The sequence below is a fragment of the Octopus bimaculoides genome, chromosome 5 (genome assembly GCF_046866305.1).
Source record: "Octopus bimaculoides isolate indiv1 chromosome 5, ASM4686630v1, whole genome shotgun sequence".
NCBI lineage: Eukaryota > Metazoa > Mollusca > Cephalopoda > Octopoda > Octopodidae > Octopus > Octopus bimaculoides.
Genome location: NC_142932.1, coordinates 63,972,546 through 63,997,121, shown reverse-complemented (window position 1 = coordinate 63,997,121; position 24,576 = coordinate 63,972,546). Strand labels below are relative to the sequence as shown.

The 24,576-nt window shown below is 39.4% G+C and overlaps 1 protein-coding gene across 1 annotated transcript in view; it reads left to right on the top strand.

The window, feature by feature from the left end:
• LOC106869597 (HORMA domain-containing protein 1) overlaps window positions 1–24,576 on the top strand; it is a 660,018-nt gene that overhangs the window by 175,354 nt on the left and 460,088 nt on the right. Inside the window, exon 6 of the mRNA XM_089352345.1 lies at window positions 20,597–20,623. Within this exon, the coding sequence (XP_089208471.1) occupies window positions 20,597–20,623 (27 nt within the window). The remainder of the gene's footprint in view (window positions 1–20,596; window positions 20,624–24,576) is intronic.

Sequence of the window (24,576 nt, the reverse complement as noted above, 5' to 3'; positions counted from 1 at the left end):
TATAATTTTTATTTTCATTTATTTTCTCTTTACATTATTTTTTTTTTGTTGATATTTATAATTAATAAAGCTCTTTCACTAACTTTCTGTTTACATTTTTCTCTCACTAACTACCTCTTTGTCTTTCTTGTGCCAGCTTTCTCATAGCTGGTTTCTGAAGATAATTACATACAATTTTAGTAGCTGCAGCACTCATATTCCAAGAAGTTTGTATGGCTGGTTAAAAAGTAAATTTTGCAATCATGTAGTTCTGGATTCAATCCTCACTCCACATCACCTTGGGAAAGTATCTGCTATTGTAGCTTCAGCTTGGCCAATGCCTTGTGAGTGAAATTCCATTGATGGAAACTGTGCTGAGGACACACACGTATGCACACACGTACACATACACGTACACACATGCGTGCGCATGCGCACACACACACACACACAGTTGTCCCTCAGTCCACATTATACTCACTCCACACATTTTTGGGGACTGAAGTTTTGTTTTTTCTCTTTATGTATAGAGAAGCACAACTTTTTCATTTCTGTCTTGTTTTTTCATATTTTCTCTTCATTTTACTTTTGTTTCATTTTTTTGATTTTGAAGTAAACTACTCTAAAGTTAGCATCATTATTTTGTTTTTATAGTTTTAAATATTTTAAAGATTAAACCAGAATTTCAAATGTCACCTAAGTCAATTTCTCTAGAAAGGCTATTATATTAAATCAAATTCAAAATGGAAAAGTGATAACAGAAACTATGAGACATTTCAACATAAATGAAGCATTTGTTTCAACAGTTAAAAGATTTGAACAGAAATTCGAAGACAGTATATTTCCTGGAACTTTAGTAACTTTTATATTAGAGACTGTGTGTGTTTATATCAGAGAGACTGTGTGTATGAGAGAAAAAGAGTGGGGGGAGAGAGAGAACATTGAAAATAACAAATGAAATAAACAGGAACTGAAAAAATTGTATAAATAAAAGCTCGTTAAAAACTATTAGCATTCTTTGGGTTGAACCTCCAGAAATGCCAACATAAACTGCTGGTTTTTGTTAATTTCTGTAAAAATTTTTATCCATTTTCTTTTGTTTTAAAGTGAAAGAGAGGAGAAAATGAAAGATGTAATGTATGCATGTGTATTTATGTATGTACATATACATGACAACACACCAATTCACACATTCTCTCTCTCACTCACACACAAACATACATACATAAATGTATACAAATGTACATACAAAAACACACATGTGCGTGTGTGACTGACTACAAATACATAGAGCTGTACACGGCGCACGAAAAGTAAATAAGTAAAAATTGTTATGGAAATGAATGAAGTGTGCGAGTCCAAGCAAAAGGATGTCAAACTATCTTGTACCGAATATTTGAATTTGTGAACTTGAAATACCCAATAATAAAAGGAAGTTCAGAAAGTAAATTTGCATGTAAACTTCAATTTATAAAAAATCTCACTTGCTTAGTAAACATTTCTTTCAATAATTTATTGTAGTTGTAATATATCTGTAATTTAAAGGGCAGTGAGCTGGCAGAAACGTTAGTACGCTGGGCAAAATGCTTAGGGGTATTTCACCTGTCTTTACGCTCTGAGTGCAAATTCCGCTGAGGTCAACTTTGCCTTTCATCCTTTCGGGGTTGATAAATTAAGTACCAGTTGCGTACTGGGGTCGATCTAATAGACTACCTCCTCCCCAAAAATTTTGGGCCTTGTGCCTAGAGTAAAAACAAATATATCTGTAATTTAAAGAAATTTCAAGGTAACCCTAGCATGTTTAGCATGCTAGAAATAACAGTGATCACATTGTTATTATTGTAAGGTTTATAGTGTTCTAGACAGCCATACCAACAAAATCATTTCTACATTAAAAAAAAAAATTATACTGGTATACTGTGTCATGGAAGCTTCAAAGTTATGCAGCTATTTTGTCCAATAGCATTCATTCATTCAATAAAAAATTTTTTTACATTACATATATAGAATAAACTGCATTTTGCAAATAGCGAACTGAAACTTGAAATGAATGTAAATGAAATTATCGTTAATGAAAGTAGAGGTGTGAGAGATTGTTGCAAATTAAAAATGGAAAATTTCTCCTGCAATAAATTAATATCATCATCATCATCGTTTAACATCTGCTTTGCATGCTGGGCCAGTCAAGCGGTACTGGCAACGGCCACGCTCAAATGGTGTTTTTTACGTGCCACCTGCACAGGAGCCAGTCCAGCGGCACTGGCAATAACCTCGCTCGAATATTTTTTCACGTGTCACTGGCACAAGTACCAGTAAGGCGAAGCTGGTAATATCACGCTTGAATGGTGCTTTTTATGTGCCACCTGCACAGAAGCCAGTCAGCTGCTCAGGCAATGATCATGCTTGGATGGTGCTCTTAGCGCTCCACTAGCACGGATGCCAGTCATGCGGTACTGTCATCGAATTTGATTTCAATTTCGATTTCACTTGCCTCAACAGGTCTTCACAAGCAGAGTTTAGTGTCCAATGAAGGAAAGGTACACATAAGTGGGCTGGTTACACCTTTGGCATAGGCCACGGGTTATGGTCTCACTTGGCTTTCCAAGTCTTCTCAAGCATAGCATATTTCCAAAGGTCTCGGTCACTAGTCATTGCCTCGTTGAGGCCTAATATTCAAAGGTCGTGTTTCACCACATCCCAGGTCTTCCGGTCTACCTCTTCCACAGGTACACTCAACTGCCAGTGTGGCACTTTTTCACACAGCTATCTTCATCCATTCTCACCACATGATCATACCAGCGCAGTTGTCTCTCTTGCACACCACAAGTGATGCTCCTTAGGTCTAACTTTTCTCTCAAGGTACTTACACTCTGTCCAGTATGCACACTGACATTACACATCCAGCGGAACATATTGGCTTCATTCCTTGCAAGCTTACGCATGTCCTTAGCAGTCACGGCCCATGTTTCACTGCCATGTAGCATGGCTGTTCGTACACATGTCTACCTTTTACTCTGAGCGAGAGGCCCTTTGTCACCAGAAGAGGTAAGAGCTCTCTGAACTTTGCCCAGACTATTCTTATTTTAGCAGCTACACTTTCAGAGCACCCACTTGGTCACCTAGGTAACGGAAGCTATCAACTACTTCTAATTTTTCTCCCTGGAATGTGGCAAAAGTTGTTCTCTGCACATTTTCAGTGTTTATTAAATATTCTGCACAGTGAATGCAATGAATATTTAAATTAGAGAAAAACTTCTTGTTCAAATATTCAATAAACTTCAGAAATTGAAATTACAGGAAATTTCTTGGAACATGAATTTATAAAAAAATTTCCAGACAGTCAAGCCTTTAATGCTTTCTTTCAGTAACTGATGTTTTGCAAACAACTTGCACATGCGAGAGCTACCAGTTGAAAGCTCCACATACCTGAAGCCAGCAAGTGTATGGGGTCATCAGGAGAGAATGCATGCCGTTTTGGGGCCTACCTTTCTACATACCTAATTAATAAGCAGCTTTCTCCATTATATTATAGATAGTGGAAACAGCTCTATCATTTTATATTGAAAAAATGTATTCCACCAGTACCTATTTAATTTAATATACACACATACGTGTGTGTGTGTATACACACACATACATATATAGACATAATCATCATCATCATCTAATGTCTGTTTTCCATGCTGGCATGGATTATACAGTTTGACAAGGAACTGACAAGCCAAAGAGCTGCACCAGGCTCTAGTTGCCTGTTTTGGCATGGTTTCTATGGTTGGATGCTCTTCTTAATGTCAAGGGTGTGGGTGCTTTTTATGTGGCACCAGCACAGGAGCTTTTTTATGTGATGCCAGCATGGGCACTTTTTACATGGCACCAGCACCTGCAGGGTCACTAAGTAGCTTGCAAGACAAAGACTTCTCAGCTGAGGGAGAGAGACAAATGGTTGTGTGTCAGGTGAGAGGTTGGAGGGACAGGGATAGCTGTCTTGCTACAGAGATACTTGGCTACTCCAGTAGGACAAAGAAGGAGAGGAAGATGGGAGAGCATTAGAGAGAAAGATAAAGACAGAGATATGGGTAGGCTCTGAAAGAGAGAGAACCTACCCATAGGTAACAGTGGGGGGAGTATAAGTAGTACAGAGGGGATAGAGATGTTCCATAAGAGTGTGAGGGGAGAGTGGGAGATAGCAAGTGATGGTGAAAGGAATTGGAGTGGCTGAGAGGTGGATATGGTAGATATGTAAAGGCATAGAAAGTTTGCAAATAGGCACATGAGGGAAAGTGGAACATCCTGCAGTAGGGGAGGAGGGGGAATACATATGCATACATACGTACATATATCTGTGGTGCCGGCATGGCACTATGGTTAAGAAGTTTGCTTCCCAACCACATGATTTCAGGTTCAATCATGCTTTATGGTACCTTGAGCAAGTGTCTTCAACTATATCCATGGACTAACCAAAGCCTTGTGAGAGGATTTGATAGACAGAAACTGAAAAAAGACTCTCATGTGCATGTATGTGTGTGTGTGTGTATTCTTCTCTTGACATTGTGTCGCTATCATGCAAACAGGATCATTCAATTCCAATGAATAAATATTACCTTGTTTGGAAATAGATGAAGATTGACAACAAGAAGGGCATCAGCTGCCTAAGGAGGGCTCACCTTGAATGTAAGGTAATATCTATTTTACCATCTGATCAAGCCAATTCACCAATATGAATACAATTTTCTGTTGTTACCTCCACTTCTGGAGGTAATATATTGGCCATCATGCTATGTACAGTGTTGCAATTTACAATGTTAAGAAATTAAAAAATGAAATGACATGAACTGTATGAATTCTATAAACATTTTTCATGTCCCTCAAATTCCCAGTAATGGACTGTTTCTACATATAAATTTTTTGTCTTGTTCCTCTTGTTTATATATATTTTTCATTTTGCATGCTTTTTTGTGTTGTGTTTCTAATGTTCATTCATGCACATGCTCATGACTGGCATCCATGCTAATGGAGCGCTAAGAGCACCATCCGAGCATGATCGTTGCTTGAGCAGCTGACTGGCTTCCATGCCGGTGGCACGTAAAAAGCACTGTTCGAGTGTGATCATTACCAGCGTTGCCTTACTGGCACTTGTACCAGTAGCACGTGAAAAAATATTCAAGTGAGGTCATTGCCAGTGCTGCTGGACTAGCTCCTGTGCAGGTGGCACATAAAAAACACCATTTGAGCATGGCCGTTGCCAGTACCGCCTGACTGGCCTTCATACCGGTGGCACGTAAAAGCACTCACTATACTCTCGGAGTGGTTGGCCTTAGGAAGAGCATCCAGCTGTAGAAACTCTGCCAGATCAGATTGGAGCCTGGTGCAGCCATCTGGTTTGCCAGTCCTCAGTCAAATCGTCCAACCCATCCCAGCATGGAAAGCGGACGTTAAATGAACAATGATGATGATGATGACATGCTGCTTTTCATGCATACACTAACACAAAAATTACTTGTTCTATGCCTTTTTATGCATTCTATTTTGTATGCAATTCATCTGCACATTTCAAATGCACACTTGCAGATGTAACTACAGCTGAAATTTGTTTTGTTGACCATAAATGTTTGTCCTACAGACTACATATTGATCACGTCATAGTATACTTATAACCTTGCAACATAATTATGTTCAACATCTCATTCATAAACCACATTTGATTTTTTTTCCTGTTATTTACTTGTACATGCACTCTACCCCATCCATCATATATACAAATCACATTGTTATCTTACTTTACAGTAGTTTATGCATGAATGTTTTCTTTTTCTTGGAGATCTCAACTTTTTCTGCATTTTTGCTTTTAGCTTGAACAACATTGCAACAAACATGCATGCATACATTCAGTTACATTCATGCATCCTAGTATGTGTCCCTCTTCAATTCGTTTCCAGTTCTGTGTCAACTCTAACCTGTTGGATCCTGCACTTAATGTCAGTTCACACTGCAGTTTTACTTTTAATTTGTGATTGAATTTGCTTCACAGCTTAACTTGAATTATAGTAGGCAGTGTTAACTGCCTACTCTATTCTCCTGGCATTTTCAAAAAAGAACACAGACTATGCTTTCGGTGCTCTTGCTTTCAGCCATTTCTCCTCTATATATGACTTCATTCAGGTCATAATTTGTATAGAGGAAATTTACTCAGCGCAACACATTCAACATGTCTTTTTCAGTTTGTCATACTTGATTTACTTGCAGCACTTACTCATGACCACAGTACTTGACCCACTTGGCCTCTGCTCTTCCTTCAAGGCACCTACCAGTGTGTACATGCACATCTCGAGAAAACTTTCTGTTACATTATGGATTGAGGATATGTGGCTTTAATTTTTCTCAGTTCCTTGCAATGCAAATTGGCAGTTGCACTATATTCAGACCCACCTGAATATTATACTGTATTATATTCAGAATCACTTGAATATCACACGCATACTTATTTGCAATCTGGTACTTCACTGTTCAAACTTACTCAAATACATACACATTCCTGTACAATTTGCTGTGTCCTTCAGGATCCTGTTTTCTGGATGCATGATCCTACTGTATGGTTAATTATCTCAAGATACAATTAAATTTTCACTTGATGTTGATGAATAGCATGCATGTTTTCACACACTATTAGTGTCATGGAGATAATTTAAAAAAATTAGGATTTGCTGAGAAATCCATTGGGCATTGTTATATCCTACCATCTACCCCAATATAAAGTAACAAGGAGCTGTTGCCAGCCTTTCTACAGACTATTAACCATTTTCCAGTTGCAACTTCTGGAGAGAAATTGCTTACCTGGGATCTTTGTCTTAGAAGAGGGTTTCAGCGAGTCTTCATTACTAATGCACCAACACCTATTCTTGGAGCTGATCTTTTGTATCATTTCGATGTTCGAGTGAATGTTAATCACCACAGACTTGTTGATTTCACCACTAGTCTAAATGTTTAAGACTTTAGCATTAGGTTTTTTTCTCCCTCACTTCTGACTTCTTAGCCTCTTCTTGTCCAAGCAAATATGATGCTATTTTGTGCAAGTACCCCAACATCTCTTGCCCTCATTTCAAAACCTGTTCTGAAACTCATTCTGTAATTCACCAAATTATTACTGAAAAACCTCCATTAGTTTCTCATCCCTAACAACTTGCTTCTGGTAGTGCTTAGATTGCCAAAGCAGAGTTCAAGAACATGCTGGAACTGAGCAAGGTTCATTCATCTAGCAGCAATTAGTCGTCTCAACTACAGATGTTCCCCCAAAATCTCCTGATGACTGGTGGCCTTATGGCAACTATTGAGATCTTAGCATATGTATGTGACCTAACAAGTACCTCATGCCTCATGTACAGGACTTTTCTTCTGCTCTGCATGGAGCTAAAGTATTTTCAAAAATTGATCTCATTCATGGTTATAATCAATACCCGCTGAGCCCAATGGTATTTCTAAACTGGTTATTACAACAGCTTTTGGTCTCTTTCTGAACTTTTCAGATGCTATTTGGTTTACACAATTCTTCAAGCTTCCAGCATTTTATCAAAAATGTAGTTCAAAGATTACTGTTCATCTATGCATAAACTTATGATCTGCTCATTCCAGTGCAAACAAAAATGAATATTAGAAGCATCTTCAGTTACTTTTTATCATCTTTCTCAATATGATCACATCAACACCAGGCTTTTCTGGTGTTTCCTTTTTAGATTTCCTGGGACATCATATTGACAGAAAAAAACATTTGTCCTCTTAACAATAAGGTCAAATCTTAGAGATTTCCCTGCTCTTACTTCATTGAGAAAACTAAGAGATTTTCTTGGCTTGATGAATTTCAATTGACTTACTCTGTTCATTTTTTTTTTTTGTGGAACTCCTTCAAATCCTCATGGATATCTTATGCAATCATACATACTAGAGCCAGTTCATTATTCTCGATGCTGCAGTCTTCTGTCTTTCTTCAAATCAAGAGCTTCTTAGCTTACTTTATTCTGTTGGTTTGTCCTAATCCTGATGTACCACCATGTTTGTTATCTGATGCTGGTGCTGGTGACATCCTTCAGCAAAACATTATGTGAATGGGGCAGTTAGCTTCTCTGTTTTCTAAGTACCTTTTACCAGCTGAAATAAAGTACAATCATTTTGACTGAAAGCTACTTGCAGCATACCTCTGTGTTGAACATTTCCAGCACATGCTAAAAAAGTTCTATTTTCTCCATCTACACTGATCATAAACTTTTCACATATGCTTTGAATTACAAGCCTGACTGCCACTCACCTAGGGAAGTTTGTCACCTCAGCTTCATATCCCAATTTACATCACATTAAAGATTTCAACAGTTTTACTGATACCCTTTCTTATATTCATGTAAGTACACTGTACACGCTTGTTTCCATCAATCTCCAGGAGTTAGCTGCTGATCAAGAGTAAAATAATGAGCTCTTTAAACTTCGAAATTATTCTTCTTCTTTAACTTACAAACTTCTTCCTCTTTCGTCTTCTTTGGGTCATATTTAGTGTGACATTTCCATGGGTCGCAAACATTCCAGAAACACTTTGGTGCCAATCCACCCTGATGCTGATAAGAGCCCATTTTGTGTACACTTTTATCAACAAAGACATTAGGGAATGGGTCAGGAATTGCATTCATTGTCAGACGGCAAAAATTTATCGTATTAAAACACCTTTGGGCACTTTCTTAACACGAGATACTTATTTTCAGCATGTGCATATTGACATTGTAGGGCCATTGACTTGTTTTCAAAAACTGTATGCCTCTTTTGACCAACATGAACCAATTTTCATGCTGGCCTGAAGGCATCTCTCTCTCAGACACCACAGTGTCTAAAGTACTTGTTTTACATTGCATTTTGCATTTTGACATGCATGCCAATATCACAACAAATAGAGGACATAGGTTGGTGAGAGTGAGCAGGGCATTTACAGAGATGCAGTCAGCAAAGAAAAGGTTTGTAATGAGTTGAGTAAAAGTTCTAGAGTGCAAGCAGTTCTCTACCTTTAAGAGGGCATTTTACAATATCGTATTTATGATTTACAACAGTACAAAAATATTCTTTCAAAACTTCATAATACTAACTCCTGAGTGAAAACAGACCCTGGTGCCACAATAGTTTTACATTAGCTCTACTTCTGTGTTTATTAATACTAGATATTTTTGTGAAAAACACTTAGTAAAAAGGAAAGTGAAATGAGGATACTAACAGCTCACATTTTATTGGTGACATTGCCTTATGACTTAATCATTTATAAATGAAGAATTGGCACAATAAACAACATGATTTTGATCATTTTATTTTGATCCTGTGCTAATAGTGAAGATATAAGAGGACATAGAAAATATAGAATTAGCATAGCAGCTGTAATATTACAGTAAATGCATTAATACTACATATTTTTAACAAATATAGACAACAAAAACAATCACTATTGCTACACGTAAAGGACAAGCTCAATATAGATGTCACCCAGGAGGTGATAGCTGGGAGACTGGTTATCAGCCTGGCAGACATATCAACCCAGAGCCTGGTGGCAATGCCGGTGAAATGCCCAGCAACTACAGAGAGGTTTGGGGAGGTAGGCAGACATAAACTGTCATGCTCCCTCTCACAACCATGAGCAAATTTGTTTTTTTTTTCAATGATTAAGTTAGGTTGTTTGGATGTGTGTGGAATGGGGTCGAAATGGAAACAGGCTTGTTTCCTGAAAGACCTCATAACACAGAATAGATGTGGCTATTGTAACCAAGTCCAAGTTGAGTGGACCTCAAGCATTCTCACCTCTTCTGAGTGGCTACGAGAAATTTATTTCTCCTAGCTGAGGAGGAGGTGCAGGCGTGGCAGTCCTTATCAGGAAGAACTTGAACTTACAGGTAAGTACTGTCTTTCTGGATCCAGAAGGTAGGCTGGTTGTCCTGGATGTGACTCATGCGAGTAAGCAGTCCTTCAGGTTGGTAGCTGTCTATGCTCCTAAGGAGTGTAGGCAGTCTGGTTTTTACCGGGACCTGGAGCACTTTCTAGTGACGTCTAAATCGTTAGTTTTGGTAGGGGACTTCAACATGATCCTCAATGCACGGGTCAATAGTATGGGCTCTACTGATAGGAAAAGGAATCCTTGCCTCAAGGGTCTATTGGAGAGCTATAATCTAGTAGACTGTTACCGACTGGATGAGCCAAGCGTTCCACGGTGGACATGGAGTAACAATGACAGCTCACGCAGATCGTACCTAGATAGGGTATTTGTTAAGGAAGGAGAAAAGAATAGTGTTAGTTGTCCACAATTTTGTATTGTGCCTTACATGGATCACAAACTTGTGTTGTGTGAGGTACATATAGATAAATGTCATAGACAGGGACCAGGGTATTGGAAAATGAACAAGTCTATTTTGACTTGTGAAGCTTTCCGTACCTGGATTAAGGTGTTAGTTCAGAGGGCATTATGTGGCACCATCATTAACAACAGATGGTGGCACGTCCTCAAAAGAGCCATCTGTTTGGAGTCCATTAGATTTAGCATGTAGCTAAGTTTAGATGGGACTAGAATAGAGGGCGATTTAGTTAAGAACTTAGATGAGGCAATGGAATCTGGCTCTGCATCCAGTGTGTTGGCAATGAGAACAGTCTTGTACCATCACCTCAACACCAAGTATGAAGGTTGCAGAGTCAGAGCTAAGCTACGTGCAGGGAAACGAGAAGGTATTAATGTTGCCGGATGGGCAAGTCGTGAGGAGAGTTAGAGAGGTAAAAAGTCCTCTATAAAGTCTTTAATGGATGAGCAGGGGCACAAGATCTATGGACAGGAGGAGATGCAGAAAGTCTTTCACCAGCATTTCGCTCGGTTGTTCTGGAAGAGTGGTCTACTTGGGTGGGGGGAGACCTTAAAGGACTTCCTAGCTGGTGGGCTGTGACTCTCGGCACATGAAGCTGGATTCTGTGAAGGACTGATCACTTTCGCAGAGGTAAGAGACGTGTTGGCTGAGTGCGCTAGGGCTAGATGGTCTGCCCTATGAGTTTTATCATTGTATGCCGGACTTGTTTGTGGATATACTGGCAGGTGTCGATACAAACTGGCAACAGAATGGGAGGATTCCCAGTTCTGTGAGCCGGGGAGTTGTGACGCTGGTCCAGAAAGACCTGAGCAAGGGGTATAGTATCTGTAATTATAGACCTATAACTCTACTTAATGTAGAGTTAAAGATTTTGGCCAAAGTGTTAGCAAAAAAGTTGATGGCAGGAACCGTTAAAGATAATCTTTACCTTCTCCACTACACCTTAGACAGGGTTGGGAAATTAGTCAGCAAAGGAAGGGCATTGGTCCATTTAGACCAAAGGAAAGTGTTCGATAGGGTAGACCATCGGTTCCTTGGGGGTGGTCCTCAAAGTGGCTGGGCTGGGCCCTGGCTTTCGTGGGTGGATCTCCGCTATGCACAGCGGCATCAAGTCCACAGTCCAAATAAACGGTTACCTAATGGAGCCGTTTTCAATCAAGCATTCAGTTTGTCAAGGGTGTCCCTTGTCTCCGCTTCTGTACGTTTTGGCTCTTCAGCCATTGCTGCAGAAGTTGGAAAAGTTAGGGGGCAACCCTAATGAAATCGGGTGCGGTAAGTCTGTTTCTGTTTATGCGGATGACGTCGCCTTCATCATGTCCAACGAAGCACACCTACCTCGTGTAGAAGTTGCTCTCCGAGGATATGAAGCGGTGGCAAGGGCAAAACTTAACAAGGACAAGTCCATCGGTTTGCGCCTCAGCACCTTGAGGAACAAGCCGATATCATCCAGTATCGTTGGACGCTGGACAGATGGTCCTGTTAAGTTGCTTGGAGTTTAGTTTGGCTCAAACCATCAGACGGAGAAGAATTGGAGCGAGGTAGTGGACAAGGTGGAGGCCATAGTACGGAAGTGGTACAGGTGTTTATAGCATCTGTAATCACCTACCACCTATCCATTGTGCCTTGCCCCGATTTGTGGCTAAACAAGTTGGAAGGGCTCCTTTTCCACTTTTTGTGAAAGGGAAGAAAGCCACTTGTGCGGCGCTCCGTTTGCTGTCAGGAACCGTTAAAGAATGGGCTGGGAATGCCCTGGCTAAGGATGCGCAGACATGCATTGAGGCTGAGACCTCTCTGGCGCCACCTGGCGGGTGATAATGTGTGGAGTCCGCTGGCGAAGGAATTCTTCTCGCGACAGGCCCCTTTGAAGAGATTTAAACCCCGTTTCATAAAAAGACGGAATCTGACTTTATGGCAGGAGTGCCGACAGGCACTCTGGCTGATGCACAAGACGGGCAAAGCTGACAGCCAGAATACCATCTCGGTGTTCTATAGAGGGCTGGTAGAGGCAAAAAATGATGACGTCCTAGGAGGGGCTCTGGGGTTCGATGAGAACCAACTTGCCAACCTGTTCAAAAAAACTTTCAGGCCAGGGTACTTGGACAAATTCCAAAAATCCCTGACCTGGCAGTGCTACAGGAATGCATTAGCTGTTCACGATAAGTTATCAAGGCATGGTTTGTCAGTGCCACCGACATGTCCAAGAATTGGGTTGGACGATGAAACTGTTCAGCATGCTTTTGTACAATGTCGGGAGCTATCTAGTGTGATAAGTTACGTTGAACATGTGTTGTTGCATCTGGGATGAGTACAGCTGTCAGCTGGATCTATAATAAAAATGGTACTGGCAACTGGACTCTCAGAGGAAGGTGAGTAAAAACATACAGTTTTTACTGTATGTTTGCAGTACTGAAAGAGTGTGTTTGGAGGACTAGAATAGATGGTTCTGTTACAAGGTCCTTCATCTCTGGCCCCAAGTTTGCTATCCTACTTCAGATACCATCTGAAGAGCAAGATGGGGTTGGAGAGGAAGACCCTGCCACCAAGTGAATACAAGAAACGATGGAAGGATGTGATGAGAAAGGTGGGTGTCAGTAACCCAACTCAATCATCGATAAAAGGAAAAGCTAGTTGCTGGGCATTATAGGCTGTTGGGTTCGATTTTTTTTAACCTTTTATTCTTTTTCTTTGTTTTGTTGTTGTTTGCTTTCTGTTTAAAAAAAAAATGTTCTCATTTAAATGCAAAAGTAAGCCAAATTATTCAGTTAATTTATATCATAATTAAATTTTTAAAAGTTTCATTCAAACTCTCATAACATTTCTGTATATTGTTTGTCCTGTATTGTCTCATTCTATGTTTGATCATAATGATGATCATAAAGATTTTACCTCTAGCCGAATCATCTAGCTTAATCATCAATGAAAGGAAAGTTAGTTGCTGGGCCTTATAGGCTGCTGGGTTCTGTTTTTTGGAATTTTTATTCTTTTTCTTTCTTTGTTTTTATTAAAAAAAATAAAAATTCTCTTTAAAGGCAAAAGTAATCATATTAATTAAATTATATCACAATTAAATTTTAAACATAATATTCAAACTCATTTAATGTTTTTGTATTTGTTTGCCCTGTAATGTCCTTTCTATGTTTTGATCATTATGATTGTAATAAAGAACTTACCTCTAACCGAATCATGCAGCTTAATCATTGATGAAAGGAAAGTTAGTTGCTGGGCCTTATAGGCTGCCGGGTTCTGTTTTTTTTTTTTGAACTTTTATTTTTTCTTTCTTTCTTTCTTTTTTTTAAAAAAAGTTCTCTTTAAAGGCAAAAGTAATCAATTCATTTAAATTATATCACAATTAAATTTTTAAACGTAATATTCGAACTCATTTAACATTTTTGTATTTGTTTGTCCTGTAATGTCCTTTCTATGTTTTGATCATTATGATTGTAATAAAGAATTGACCTCTAGCTGAACATTTTTTCTTCTGTGACACATCATTTTTTTTCATTTTGCTACCCAACGTTATGTGAGTTTGTTTCTGTCTGTTTCTTGTATATTTGTGTTATTGTTATTACTTTACATGAATTTCAACTGTTGTCTCTTGGCAAACAGTAATTTTCGCCCTATGGGGCAGAAAATTTCTGATAATTTTTATAATTTTTGTGAACTGTTATTGTTAACCTTTACGGGTTATTTTCTGAGAATTTTTCTTATTATTTGTGACAAGTTTCAACATGGAATTTGACCTTGCATCAAAAAAGGATTTTCCCGAGATGGGAGAAAGAAATTCAAGTGTAAATCAACAGGATAGTTTTTCAGCCACCATGGGCAAAAACGTTACAGAGCTTGAAGTAGCAATGGACAAACTATTCAAGTTTAGAAATTTAATTAAAAAAGGTGGAGAGGAGACCAAGTTGGTGCTGCCCCTTGAGACAGTATAAGCCATAAAGGAAAAAACAGTTGTGTACAAGGTTTACAACATTAAAGAAAAGAGGATAATGGAGGTAAAAAATGAAGCAGTGGAAAAGTGCATAGTGCCGACCTGGAACAAAGTTCGCTATGTTAGCCGAGGAGTAAGAAGTGCAACAATTGACGCACATTTTGAGTCAGCTAGCATAGCCAAGGAGGTGTCTACGCAGACGTTGAAGAACAAGGAGATAATGCCGACTTACTTGGATCGCAGGACCGCAAAGGTGACAGTAGAGGAAATCCCGATAGGGTATGAAGTAATGTGAGTAGTGGCTGCAGTAGTGTACGACGTGGAGGAGAAAATTACAATTCTGCAAATGAGGAAAAAGGAACCGGTTAACTGGAGAGGACAATCTTTAGAAATGGTCATTCAAGTGGACAATGCAACACTTGAAAATTTGCCTGATAGGGTGTTTGTAGGGAAGGGGCATACAATTTGTGTGTCGGTAGAGGGATGTAGGCCCAGATGCTTTAAGTGTGGGCAGAAGGGCCATGTTCGCTCGATGTGTACAAAGAAAAAAGAAAACAAAGCCCCTCCTCAAAACACAGAGAAAGAGGAAGGACGAGCTGCAATACCAACAAAAGGAAACAATGAAAAAACCAAATGAAAGAAAATACACAAGAGGAAACAGAAGAGATGGAGTTTACACAGGTAACTCACAAAAGGAAGAACTCACCACCCCAAACAAAAAAAAATAACTACAGACGAATAACACAAAAAATTCCCCAGTCCCACCCCGCTGGCACTACTTTAGTTGGACAACATTTTGCCAAACCCCTCCCACCAAACTTAAAAGGTTTTGCAAAAACTGACAAAATTATCTCTTTTAACATGAAAGATGAGAAGGTTTTACATTACATAAAAGTACAACCAAAGATAAAACTTTTTAGAAAAACGGCAGACAGTGGGTCTGACGTTTGCTATGCGAAAGTCAGAGAGGATGAATGGAAGGAGAAACTCCTTCAAGGATGTATAAAGGACAACGCAATGAAAGATGTTACCCAAGAGGTGATAGCGAGTAAACCAATTATTAGCCTGGCAGCCACACCAACCTGGTAAAATGCCCAGCAGCTACAGGGAGTGTCGGGGAAGCAGGCAGACAAAAACTGTCATGCTCCCTTTCTCAACCGTAAGTAAAATATTTTACTTTCATCGATGATTAAGTTAGGCTGTGTGAATGTGCATGGAATGGGGTCGAAATGGAAACAGGCTTGTTTCCTGCATGACCTCAGGACACATGAAATAGATATGGCTGTTGCAACCAAGTCCAAGATGAGTGGACCTCAAGAATTCTCGCCTCTTCTGAATGGTTATGAGAAATTTATTTCTCCTAGCTGGGGAAGAGGAGCGGGCGTGGCAGTCCTTATCAGGAAGAGCTTGGACTTACAAGTAAGTACTGTCTTTCTGGACCCAGAAAGTAGGCTGGTCATCCTGGATGTGACCCTCGTGAGTAAGAAGTCATTCAGGCTGGTAACCGTCTATGCTCCTAATGAGCGTCAACAGTCGGGTTTTTTTTTGAGACTTGGAGCACTTTCTAGTGACATCAGAAACAGTAGTTCTGGTAGGGGATTTTAACACTATCTTCAATGTGTGGGTGGATAGTGTTGGCTCAACTGATAGGAAATGGAATCCTAGCCTCAAGAGTCTACTAGACAGTTTTAATCTAGTAAACCATTACTGACTGGATGAGCCAAGCGTTCCACAGTGGACGTGGAGTAACAACGACGGCTCATGCAGATCGTACCTAGATAGGGCATTCGTTAGGGAAAGAGATAAGAATACCTTTAGTCGTCCACAGTTTTGTATTGTGCCTTACATGGCTCACAAACTTGTGACATGTGAAGTACATGTAGATAAATGTCATAGACAGGGACCCAGGTACTGGAAGATGAACAAGTCTATTTTGACGTGTGAAGCCTTTCGTACTCGGCTTAAGGTGTTAGTTCAGAGGGCATTATGTGGCACCATCATTAATAATAGATGGTGACATGCCCTCAAAAGAGCCATCCATTTTGAGTCCATTAGATTTAGCAAGTAGCTAAGTTTAGATAGGACCAGAACAGAGGGCGATTTAGTTAAGAACTTAGATGAGGTGATGGAATCTGGCTCTGCATCTAAAGTGCAGGCGGCGAGAACAGTCTTGTAGCATCACCTGAACTCCTAGCACGAAGGTTGCAGAGTTAGAGCTAAGCTACATGCAAGGAAACACGAAGGTATTAATGTTGCCGGATGGGCACATCGTGTGCAGAGTCAGAGAGGTAAAATCGCCTCTATAAAGTCTTTAACAGACAAACAGGGGCACAAGATCTATGGACAGGAGGAGATGCAGAAAGTCTTTCACCAGCATTTTGCCCGGTTGTTCAGGGAGGGCGGCTCACTTGGGCATGGGGAGGCCTTAAAGGACTTCCTAGCTGGTGGACCACGACTCTCGGCACATGAGGCAGAGTGCTGTGAAGGACCGATCACTCCCACGGAGGTTAAAGAGGTGTTGGCCGAGTATGCCGGGGAAAAGTCGCCGGGGCTGGATGGTCTGCCCTATGAGTTTTATAGTTGTATGCTGGACTTGTTTGGGGATATACTGGCAGGCATCTATACAAACTGGCAGCAGAATGGGAGGATTCCCAGTTCTGTGAGCCAGGAAGTGGTGACACTGGTCCAGAAAGACCCGAGCAAGGGGGATAATGTTAGCAATTACAGGCCCATAACTCTACTTAATGTAGAGTTAAAGATTTTGGCCAAGGTGTTAGCGAATAGGTTGATGGCTGTCATGGAGAAACTTGTAGGGAAGACAGACATGTGCGATCCCAGTCAGCCCGATCCAGGATAATCTTCACCTTATCCGCTACACCTTAGATAGGGTTGGGAAATTAGCCAGCAAAGGTGGGGCAATGGTCCATTTAGACCAAAGTAAAGCATTTGATAGGGTAGACCATTGGTACCTGGTAGTGGTCCTCGTGGGTGGATCTCCGCTATGTACAGCGGCATCAAGTCCACAGTCCAGATAAATGGTTACCTAATGGAGCTGTTTCCAATCAAGTGCTCAGTTTGTCAAGGGTGTCCCTTGTCTCCACTTCTGTACATGTTGGCTCTCGAGCCGTCACTAGAGAAGTTGGGAGGCAACCCTAATGAAATCAGATGCGGTAAGTCTGTTTCTGCTTATGCAGATGACATCACCTTCATCGTGTCCAATGAAGTGGTGGCTGGGGCAAAAGTTAACAAGGACAAGTCCATTGGCTTGTGCTTCGGCACCTGGAGGAGCAAGTCAATATCGTCCAGTGTCGTGGGGCACTGGACAGATGGTCCTGTTAAGTTGCTTGGAGTTTGGTTTGGCTCAAACTCTTAGACGGAGAAGAATTGGAGTGAAGTGGCAGACAAAGTAGAGGCTGTAGTACGGAAGGGCGGAGGTGGTACAGGTGTTTATTGCATCTGTAATCATCTACCACCTATCCATTGTGCCTTGCCCCGATTTGTGGCTAAACAAGTTGGAACGACTCCTTTTCCACTTTTTGTGGAAGGGAGGAAAGCCACTTGTGCGGCGCTCTATTTGCTGCCAGGAACCATTAAAGGGCGGGCTGGGAATGCCTTGGCTAATGATGCAAAGACATATGTTGAGGCTGAGACATCTCTTGCACCACCTGGAAAGGGATAAGGTGTGGAGTCCTCTGGCAGAGGAAATCTTCTCACGACCAGCCTCTATGGAGAGATTTAAACCCGGTTTCATAAAAAGACGGAATCTGACCTTATGGCAGGAGTGCTGACAAGCATTGTGGCTGATCCACAAGATGGGCAAGGCCGGCAGCTGGAATACCACCTCGATTTTCTATAGAGAGCTGGTAGAGGCAAAAAAATGATGACATCCTAAGAGGATGTCATCTATAATAAAGATGGTACTGCCAACTGGACTCTCAAAGGAAGGTGAGGTTTGTTTTTTATTGTACGGTGGCAGTATTGAAAGAGCGTGTATGGAGCATGTATGGAGAACTAGAATAGAAGGTTTCATGACAGTGTCCATCATCTCTGGCCCAGGTTTGTTAACCTACTTCAGATACCACCTGAAGAGCAAGATGTGGTTGGAGAGGAAGACCCTGCCGTAGAGAGAGTATGAGAAATGTTGGAAGGATGTGGTGAGAAAAGTGGGTGTCAGTAACCCAGCTTAATCATCAATGAAAGGAAAAAGATAGTTGCTGAGCCTTACAGGCTGCTGGTTATGAAGTTTGAACTTGTTTCTTTTACTTTATTTTTTTTTTTTAAAAACAGGGTAATGGAAAATCAAGTTAACTATATAAATTATATCTAAATTTTTAAGGTTCATTCGAACTCATCATGACATTTTTGTAATCGTTTTGTCCTGTAATGTCCCATCTGTGTACTGATTGTATAATCACAATAAAGAATCCACCTCTAGTTGAACAATTATTCTGTGCTGATGAAGGAAAATAACCTGGAAATCACAATACACAGATTTTGTTTTGATCTGAGTGTGGATGCTAGATTCCCTTGTTTGAAAATATAAGGACATAGATTGTGTTGTATAGCCAGCTGGAGGCAATGTCTCTTGGGGCTAAATTACAGCAACATTCATCCTAAACCAGGACTGCCATATTATGTTGACAAGCATAATACTCCTGGAGTAGATTTGATGAAGCATTGTGTGATATTTCTCCTGGGAGGAGGTGAGTATCAGGATGTCATCAACATATCTGGAGGTGAAGAGGTGATTGACACACGCCAAAGATTCAGCAATGTTAACAAGCATATAGAATTTGAAATTGAATACCTGGATGAATCTGGAATGCTCTCTCTCCTTGATTTTAGATCAAGATCACAGAAGAGGATTCTATTTATACTAACTTTTACAGGAAAGCTGCCAGTAAGAGCTTTTTTTACACATGAATCAGTCTTATCCACCAGAGCCAAAGCTGCATATGTGTGAAATGAAATCACACCCATAAGTGACAGATATAGTGATACAACTGATAAAGCTTCCAAACTGACAAAGTTTCTTAAGGAACCAAATGGTTCTTTAAGAACTTAATACATAAGGCTATCCAGCATCTTTAACCAAATGACTACATCTATAAAACACAAAAGTGAGTAAACCACATAAGAGGGCCCATAATCCCAAGTCTAACATATGCTTCCTTAAACTACACTATTTTGATGACAGAACTACTACTACTATACAATGTGATCTGCAAGAATGGACTCAACATACAGAAGTGACACCATCTTTAGCCAGATGACTGCATCTATAAAACATGAAAGTGAGTAAACCACATAAGAGGGCCTACAATCCCAAGTCTGATATGTGCTTCCTTAAACTGCCCTATTTTGATGACAGAACCACTACTGCTGTACATTGTGATCTGCATGGAGGGACTCAACATAGAGAGATGCACACTGGTCCATCTCTGAGAAAATTTCTGTCAAGGAATAATGCCACAGATAGCATTGTGGGATGCACACTATCCAATTCCTCCATCAGCAACTTCAAAATGTGCTTGAGGACTTGTGTGGTATATGAGGTTGTCTGCAGTAAATGTGGGAGATCATGCATTGGGTGCACTACCAGGAAATTGCACATTCACATAAAAGGAGATATGCACACAGACACTTCAATCAAAAAACACCTAAAGAAGTGCCAGATCCAAGATTTCAAAGTAGCCATTAGGGCCTGTAATTAAGTGGTGAAGCCTATACCTATTAGAAGTAACTATTATAGATCCCAGTTTGGGAGTGGTTGAGTATGAAATTTCAATGGAGTATTTATTAAAAATAAGAGCACTTCCCTGAACTCTCTTGAGGTCAATACAGGGATGATGCTCTTCTTGGAGCCATGACAACATCAAGATCATCTATTGAGCATTTCCTGAAAGCTCTCCACTAGTTCTTCAAAAACTATAATTTTCAAAATCTTATCTTGTGATGATTCTTGTACCATTCACTTGAACTTTCATTGTTTTCTTTTTGTTTATTCTTTTCTTATTTCTTTTTGTTTATTCTTTTCTTATTTCTTTTTTTTTTTGCATGGAGTAATTTATAATAATAGGCAGAAGATCAGAACCATTGATGTATTGCCTTTGATTCTATTTAAAATGAGACTGATCATTGTTTTATAATTCCTAAAACAATTGAAGTAAAAAATCATTTGTTTATTAATACCAATAAGAGCATTTCTGAAAATATGATATTAGGTAAAACTATTAATTTAAGTTATTTTTTGATTATAAATTAAGAAATTAAAAATACATGAGTGATAACTCAGTTTATATAATTTTCATACTTTCAGATCTACATGGATCCAAAAGATTTAAGCGTAAGTAAATTTAACTATGATGGAATTTTATAGTTGTTTAATTTACTTTTGTATACTGTTAATTGATATTTAAGTGTAAGTAGATTTAAGGTATCAAATAGGCAGCCTTGTTAGAGTGATAACTAGAATGCTTTACAGTGTTTTGTACAATACTTCTCTTTATGCTTTGAGTTCAAATTCCACCAAGGTCAACATTACCTTTAATTCCTTCCACCAAACTACTACCAAGTTGGTTAGTGGAATTATATGAGTACCAGATGAAACACCTTTTAGTATCTGCTTCAGCTTTTTGATTTTTTAGTTCAAATTTTCCACCTTACTCTCATAGTAAGGGTACCATGAAGTGCCAACATCAAGTCCATTGTGAAAGAAGAGACTGCTTTATGAAAACCCAACAAACTCACAAAATTAATGTGGCATAATTTCATGAGCACTCTATGCATCAGGAGGTCGTAGTAGGATTTTCATATTAGTTGTTTTTCAGACAGAATATATGTTTATAAATGCTTTTTATTTCTTTTAAAATATTGATTTCACACAAAGACACAATGCCTCAGATTTTGAGGAATAGATATAATGGATTAGATGGAAACTAGATATATCTTTATTAAACATAAACAAAATTTTATATGTATCTTTATTATCTTTATTCATATCCCACATTATATTGGTACTCCTAGTTATTAATGCTTAGCCATCAAACTTGTATGATAATGTAAATTAAATTGCGCTACTTACAATCTTGTGTATATTTTCTATAATTAGCTTTAGGCTTCTTAACTTTGTTAGGAGTGAATGATCCCCAATGGGTTTTTAATGAAAAGGAAATTAGTTGGTTAATTCCTCATTCAAAGCTGCATAGAGCCCCATGGTTTAACTGAGATACTTTTCTCAGCGACACTAAATATATATTTATTAAATATATGGGCATGATTTTTTATATAAATTTATTCATAACATACTGTAGCAACACTTTAGTTTTAAAACTTTGTTATTCGATAAAAAGATGTTTATGCACGAATGTGTGTATGTGTGTATATTTTCATGTTATACATAGAAGTGATGTATGATAGAATTTTCAACTCAAGTAAAATAGAACAAACTACCCAAATCGTTGTTAGAGTATCCATGTAAATGGAGTCAAGACAGACTAGTTTGTACTGACATCAAGTCATATAAGTTATAATAATGAAGTCAAACCTAATAACAATACTTTGAAAGCATTTGATATTTACATTTAAGGTCTTTGCATAATATATAAAGGAAATATGTTTCAAAATATAAAACAACTGATGGAATTTGTTATATATATCATCATCATCATCATCATCATCATCATCATTGTTTAACGTCCGTCTTCCATGCATGCATGGGTAGGACAGTTGACAGGAGTCAGCCAGGTAGAAAACTACCCTAGGCTACTGTGTCTGTTTTGACAGGGTTTTTACGGCTGGACACCCTAACACCAACCACTCTGCAGAGTGGACTCAGTGCTTTTTACATGGCACTAGCACAGGTGAGGTTAAATTTGGTGTGAATTTTACAGCTGGATGCCTTTCCAAATGCCAACCACTTTACAGTGTGGACAGGATGCTTTTTACGTGACACTAGCACTGACAGGGTCACCAAGTAATTTGCAAGACAAATAATTATGAGAGGGGCAGGGGCATTTGAGGAGGGGAATTTGTGTCAAATGAAAGGTTAGAGTGTGACAGAGAAATAGAGAGGCAGAAATAGGTGTCTTGCTACAGAGGAGGTAGATGGTTACCCAGTGAGAGAGAGAGAGAGAGAGAGAGAAAGAAGAGGAAGAGAGAGGGGGGGAGAGAAAGGTACCAGAAAGAGGACTAACAGGTGTGCTAATGTAAAGGAGATACTTGGTTACCTAGTCAGAGGAAAAACAAAAGGAGAGAGAGTGATCAAGAATGAGGGCAGAAATAAGGTGTGCTGCTGTAGAGGAGATACATGGCTTCCCAGCCAGAAGGAAGAGCTAGGGAAGGAGAGAGAGGGAGAGTAGGAAACAGCAAAAGTGTAAGAGAGAGCAGGAAGGAGTTGGTGAAGTGCCAGGGTATACTTACATGTAACAAGGATCAGAGCATAGATGTGATGGTAATGTAAGGAAGAGAGAGATACAAAGGTGGTTAGGTATTGCCAAGGCACAAGTAGGGAGTGGGGATTGCAGTGACTGATGAAAACTTGGGTAGAAAAATGGGGTGGAGTGGGGGAAATAATGATACAGTGAGCAGGGCAGGAAAGGGCATTGGTAGACAAATCATAGTTTATGAAGAGGAAATGTGAGGAAGAGAAAGATGCAGTTAAGAAGAGATGTAGGTCAGTTTCTTTGTAGGGTGTGTGAAAAGATTGTTGTTGCATGTGGGTGGGTCTTCTCTAGGACCTCATATCACCAAACATCTCAGTCCATTGTCATTTTCCCTGCGAGCCTTAACATCCTGAGATCGGTCCTCACCACTTCATCCATGTCTTCCTGGGTCTCCCTCTTCCACAGTTACCATCCACTTTCAGTGATTGGCACTCCTTTATACATCTGTCTTTACTCATACACATCACATGTCCAAACTAACACATTCTCCTCTCCTGAATGCCACATTTAATCCCTTTTATGCCTATCTTTTCTCTCAATACAGCTGTGCTTCAACAGTCATGCACACTGATGCTGCAAATCGAATGGAGCATACTACCTTCATTCCTTTCCAGTCTATGCATGTCCTCTGCAGTCAGAGCCTATGTATCACAACCATGTTATACAGCCATTCTCACACAAGCATCATGCAATCTACCTTTCACTCTAAGAGAAAGTACTTTTGTTGCCAACAGAGATAGTAACTCTCTGAACTTCCTGCATATGCTTACAACCACTGAAAATTTTAGATCTAGAGTTCAGCAGTGAGTTATATATGGCACATGGCTTAGTGGTTAGAGCATTAATTCCTGGACCAGGCTGTGTGTTGTGTTCTTGACCAAGACACTTTATTTCATGTTGGTCCAGTTCACTCAGCTGTAGAAATGAGTTGCAATGTCACTGGTGTTAAACTGTATCAGCCTTTGCCTTTTCCTTGGGTAACATCAGTGGCATGGAGAGGGGAGGGTGGTATGCATGGGCGACTGCTGGTCTTCCATTAATATCTTTGCCTGGACTTGTGCCCTGGAGGGTAACTTTCTAGGTGCAATCCCATGGTAATTCATATAGTTGTATCACCATTTGTTATAACAATGCTTTTTACACTATAACCGTGTAGTAATAATAAAACATATAACAAAGCAGGGTAACAACAATGTTACAATCCAACAAACTCTCCATGAACTATTGTTTTTCTGTTCTAGGTTCAATCTCTTTCAGTGCTGGTACATCAAACATGTCGTAAAACACTTCCTTTGGAATTTCCTTCCTTTCTTCTGTATGTCTGATTTTTAATTAAGTGTCATTTTTGCTCCCATTATTGGCCATTTATTAAATACATCATGATTCCAATTCTTTTTATCACTACACCATACTACCAACTCTCTTCACTGTTCTTGTATACTTTGAAATGGACTGTCTCCAACATCAAAATGTTTAGTCGAATTTTTTGTATTTTCACTATGTTTTTTCCTTTGGCAACAATATATTGAAGATTGATTTAATCTTTCGAGCAAACATCAGCTTTGCAGGTGACTTACCTGAACTGCTATTCTGATTGGGCATTATTCTGTACACTCTTCAGAATTTAGTTAGCACTTTCCTAACTTGTTCTTTGATTTTTTTAGCTTGAAAGTATCTATGAATTGATCTGTTTGCCCCTTTGACCTCGGGCAGTAGGATGGGGTAAACATGCTTGATTGCATGCATTTTGCAGAATTTTTTGAACTCATATCCTGAAAATTTTGTTCCATTGTCCAATACTATGATGTCCAGAACACCGTATCAAACGAAAAGTTTGTGCAGGAACTTCATTGTT